Source organism: Trachymyrmex septentrionalis, unplaced genomic scaffold (assembly GCF_001594115.1).
Source record: "Trachymyrmex septentrionalis isolate Tsep2-gDNA-1 unplaced genomic scaffold, Tsep1.0 scaffold9, whole genome shotgun sequence".
Taxonomy (NCBI): domain Eukaryota; kingdom Metazoa; phylum Arthropoda; class Insecta; order Hymenoptera; family Formicidae; genus Trachymyrmex; species Trachymyrmex septentrionalis.
The window spans coordinates 1267202-1272817 of NW_017306091.1; the positions used below are offsets into that span (position 1 = coordinate 1267202).

The 5616-nt window shown below is 24.3% G+C and overlaps 1 protein-coding gene across 1 annotated transcript in view; it reads left to right on the plus strand.

Moving 5' to 3' along the window:
- Nucleotides 1-2288: 2288 nt before the first annotated feature.
- Nucleotides 2289-5616, plus strand: part of LOC108755904 (protein CASC1-like) — a 12032-nt gene continuing 8704 nt past the window's right edge. Inside the window, exons 1-7 of the mRNA XM_018499308.1 lie at nt 2289-2433; nt 2597-2819; nt 3398-3421; nt 4039-4139; nt 4447-4633; nt 4899-5039; nt 5243-5317. Coding sequence (XP_018354810.1) covers nt 2342-2433; nt 2597-2819; nt 3398-3421; nt 4039-4139; nt 4447-4633; nt 4899-5039; nt 5243-5317 — 843 coding nt within the window. The 5' untranslated portion in view covers nt 2289-2341. The remainder of the gene's footprint in view (nt 2434-2596; nt 2820-3397; nt 3422-4038; nt 4140-4446; nt 4634-4898; nt 5040-5242; nt 5318-5616) is intronic.

Below are 5616 nucleotides of genomic sequence, written 5' to 3' on the forward strand. Positions count from 1 at the left end.
TATATAAATACATCTATAAAGTGTATACATATACAAAGTGTGTATACATAATCATACATTCTTCTTCTTTTTGTAAAATTATACTGTTTAATATAAAAAAAATAATAATAATGAGAAAACATAAAAAATAATTAAGAGGATAATTTTTATATTGTCTCTTTCAGAAAAAATCAAGTTTGGAAAAATATAAAAAAGTTGCTTATACATAATTACAAATAAAGTATTATGTAATTATGTATGAATAATTCTTCTACAATATATTTTTCGAAATTTGTTTATCAATTTTACGAAACTTACATACAATACCGATTGTTGTATAGATGTTTGCATAAATAGAGATATTGCGTAAATAGAATATGCTTCTGACAATATATTTCTGACAATTTGTATATTTCGTAGAATTTCTGTAAGAAAAAACCTAGCATTTGTTATATAAGATATCTAAAAAACGTCTTTTAGGTATCTTGTGTAACATGCGTGTTATTTAGGAAGTCTTTAGATATCACCTTGAGCCATGCGTTTTTAAATATCCGAAATGTTCATAAATCAAGCCTTTTTTATCGCTTCTTTAGTTTAAAGAATTAAATAAAATTTGCAGAAGCAAAATCAAAGGAATAGGAAGAGTAATTCGAACGATAATGCAACGTTAACTCCAGAACTGCCATATAGTAACCGCAGTATAGGATAGACACGTTGTCGTGAAGCAAATATTAATTTGTAATCTTCTGAAAGTAGAATTGGGCAGTCAAGTAGAATTATAGTCAAGTAGAATTGGACGTTTAGGTTTTTTGAGGAACGAATTCCTTATGCATTATGAATTCGTTTCGTAAGAAAACGAATAAGAATCCGAATTTAAATTGATAAGTAAATTGAATAATGTACTTAGAGACGAATAATTGAGCGGAAATGATGGTGGAAAAGAATGAGTAAATTAAGTTATATGATTGGAAACGAGACCATTTATATTAAAACTTGAAATAACGAAGCGCCTTATCGGTCCGAGTGTTAAGATGTCGAACTATTATATCAATACTATATAATATACAATCATTTAAATTGAATTATTTCTGAAAATTAATTCAATTTAAATGATTGTATATTATATAGTATTGATATAATAGTTCGACATCTTAACACTCGGACCGATAAGGCGCTTCGTTATTTCAAGTTTTAAATTAAGTTATTTATTATATATTCAAAATAATGATAGCATTGATTTTTTTTGCAATTTCATCTAATAATTACATAATACTTTATTTGTAATTATGTATGAGCAACTTTTTTATATTTTTCCAAACTTGATTTTTTCTGTGAAAGAGATAATATAAAAATTATCCTCTTAATTATTTTTTATGTTTTCTCATTATTATTATTTTTTTTATATTAAACAGTATAATTTTACAAAAAGAAGAAGAATGTATGATTATGACGTATGGAACTATAATTACTCAAGACAATCAGCATTATGTAAAAAGAATGTGAACATGTATGCGGAGCACAATAAAATTGCATGCGTATCAGGATACATCAATATGCCCAATATTTACGTATACATATCTATATGTACAGTAGTGGACAGAATGGTTACAACACTTTTTTTCGGAATGTAGCTTGCTTATCGAGCGATTGGTTCTTACTTATGGATTTAACCATTTACACTTAACCTTTCTAAAAACAAGACTGAGTTCTGAAACCTATCGAAAAAAAGTGCAACCGCGCGTACTGTCCACAACTGTACATCTATAAAAATGTGTGTATATAAGTTATTTAGACTTTATAGAAAGTTAAAATAAATCTGAAGAAGAAATTCTGTAAAAATATAACAACGGAGTCTATTTCATCATCACATTTAGATAATTATTCATTGCGTTATTATTAATATTTAGTTTATTTTCCCATTTTGTGAGCTATCTTAATCATTTTACATGTGTTATATATTAACTTTAAATTAATAAATTATAGTTTTACATATTATTAATTAAATATATAAGTAAAAAATTAAAAATTGAGAAAAAACAAAATGGGGGCCCACATTAACACCTTTTGCTCCATAGATATGTACAATCAGTCGTTTCAGTGCTTATTTTGTTACGCATTTGACATATTCTTGTTTAACCTTATTTTTAAAATTAATCAATCATTGATAGTTTAATTAAAGTTTTTAATTTGCATAATTTCTTGATTATAATAATTTTCTTTTTTTTATAACGCAATGTGTTTAATTATTATAAGTTTAATTTCCGATTTTTGTAAATATTTTTATAAGTAATAACAGACTTTTAGTTTGTAATATCAACACGCAATAAAAGAAATAGAGCGTTTGCATTACGCGGATGTACTCATGGAATCTGAAAAAGGAAATGATGGAAAAATGTCACGTTCTACTATTGATAAGTCGATTCTTTTCAATCCTGGAAATACTCTCGATGTAAAGTACGAAATCAAATAGTACCACAATAATTTGCATAAAAAGTTATATCTATTGACAACTTAAATAAACCTTATTTTATTTAAGAAATTTTCTCATTGTTGAGTAATCATTAGTTTTACGTAAGATTTTTATTCTATTATTTAATTAAGATTTTTCTGTTTGTAGAAATTCCATTCAGAGAAACGTTGGAAATCCAAAGGAAGTCATTGTTGAAACAGAGAACAGAATTAGAGATAAAGTACAAGGGGAAACAATATTATTTTTTGAAAATAATAATTTTTCGCGTTCCAACTCTGAAACTGTTGAATATGATGAATATGAAGAAGACAAAGATTATGTATATTGGCAATTGCCGAAGATAAAAAAGTTACCAACCTTCTCATCTCTAGTACGTTTTGGTTATTTAATTATTTATTTAGGAAAGAACTAAAGAATTAAATTTAATTATAATGTTATAATTATTAAACTTTTTTAAAAAAAGAAATATTTTTTAATAATTTACTAATTTAATTTTTTTTAATATAGCATACTTTTTTATTATTAGATAGTACTTATATGACACCTTTCACACATTCTGATATATTAATGGAAATGTAAAATATTTGTACCGTAATGAATTTTTTAAAAATTTATGTATTATTTATCTAATAGTGTAATACCATTTTTTTATCAATCTATATATTTTGTTTTTCTATATTTAAATAATTGTAAACCAGTACATGTAATGGATAAAGTATTTATTTATATAATGATATTTACAAATAATGATAGTATATACATAATTTTATATATTATTACAAATATATCTATATTTTAATAAGAATTAATAAACTCAAAAAGGTAAGTGTGTGTATATGCATATTACATTAAAGCAAAACTTCTTATAAAGACTGTTTAAATTAATTCAAATATGTTTATAGAAATGAAAATTGTATTATAACTTCAATGTGTATTAATTTGTTCTAGCTGCGTGAATGGAATAAGACACAGGTAATTCTGCTCTCGCAGCACCGTATACATTTTAGAAAACGTATAAATACATTATCTTCTTTATTTTTGTATTATTTTTTTTGCACTAAATAATGTATCTACGATTTTGAATATATTACTGTGTATTGTATATGTTTTTTAGTGCTTAATTTACTATTCATATTACACACACACACACGCGCGCGCGCGCACACACACACACACATACAACGCATATCTGCTTTGTCATTATACAAAAGAAACATTAAAAATGCATAAGATGTACAATATTAATACTTTATTTTAATAGTAATATTTTAAATTATATTTTTTAACAAATTATTTGATATTTTAGTCCTTTAAAAATATCGTTTGAAATAACGATAGAAATATTTTTTCTTGTTTTTCTAATTTTTTTTTAGTTATATACGAAAAATATAAAATTATAATTTGCTCTTTTTTGTTTCTTTTTCCAATATTTTTCAAGGTTTACAAATATCGTAGGATATTATATACACAATGTAAAATAATGTGCTAGAATAATAACGGATACTTTATTTCGCAGGTATAAGTTGTGCACACTTTTCACATAAAAATTTTATCAAATAAAGGATAATTACATCGTTCGATCAATTTAGCCTAATGAAACTTTAGAAACTGAAAACATGACTAAAAAAGCATTTAAAGCGTTAGAAAAAGAGAAAGCGGAATCTGCAGCCGCTGAAGCTGAAAGAATTAGGTATGAGTTTAGACAATAAAAAAAAAATTATAGGAAATAATAATTAATTAAATCTGATTACTTAAATTACACAGTAAATAAAATGTTAACACAGAAATATCAATGATCAATACCCATTAATTAATAGTAATGGACGTCTACATAATGTATTATCAATTAATCTATTTTGATAATTTTTTAAACTATCGAGATTTAATTAAATTAATAAATCAATAATATTAATAAAATATGTTAGTATAGAAAATAATTGCTCACATTACACTTTGAGCTTTTTCGCTATTTTGTTAATAAAATATTTTTAATCAAGAATGCAGATGATTAAAGATATACAGGAAGAGATTCGATTAGAAAAGTACAATACGGAGAGACAAATATTGCTCGATAAACGCGAAGCAGAAATGCGAAAAATTCAATTAGAAGATACATTGTCTGTGCTTCGTGATTACAAAAGTGTATTTATGAAATATTTAGTTGCCTCCGAAGAAGAAGAAAATGTAAATATTATCTTTTCTTATTTGTATACTTATAATAAATAATTATATAATAAGATGATTATATAAAATACATATTTTTCTTTATTATAATATACATTTTTTTGCATATGTATAGTTATTATTATCACTATTAATCATTTAATTATTTATTCTTGGATAACAAATATTAAATTAAATATGAATTATAATTGTATTAAAAGGCTTGTAATTTGCATAAAAGCACATTTGATAATATCTTTAAATATAATTAATTTATTATTTTTAGTGGACTAGATATATGACTTGCGATGGATTGCCAGATCCTGGCAGTTTGTCTGAAATGAATACCTTTTTATTTTTATGGTCTATGGAAGATGAAAAAGTTAACATGAACAAATTTATTATAAAATTCAATATCATTATTTATGTAAGTAAATTTAAAATAATTAACAATTAATAATTCTGATGCAATTAAAAGTAAAAAATTTTGAGTTACAAAAGTATAGTAAATACTTAAATAGTTAGATATTTTTATGTATGTTACAATCAATTTAACAAAGATGAGAGATAGTATTTATAACGTTTTGTCTTTATTCATCATAAAAATAATTACATATTTTCCTTTTACAGCTGTTGACGAAACTCAACGAAATAATAGAATTCTCTTTAATTAGCTCACCAGATTATATAATCGAATGCAAGATGGTGATAATATAATAAATTTAATAATATTATAATAATATACAATTTACATGCAATCAACTTGCTATATGTGATTCTTAAGTATATAAAATTTTAATATTTACATAAGTTAAATGCTTAACAGATTAGGCAACAATTTCGTGAAAAGCTTCAAGAATGGGTAAATGCAGCGTGTTACACTCTTTTGCGTCAAATAGACAGGGATATGGTCCGCGAGGGCATAAAAACAGCAAGATACATTAACATTTCCGATCAAATCAGTTGTTGTATTTGGGTCTTAATAAAATTGCCTATTCCACTTA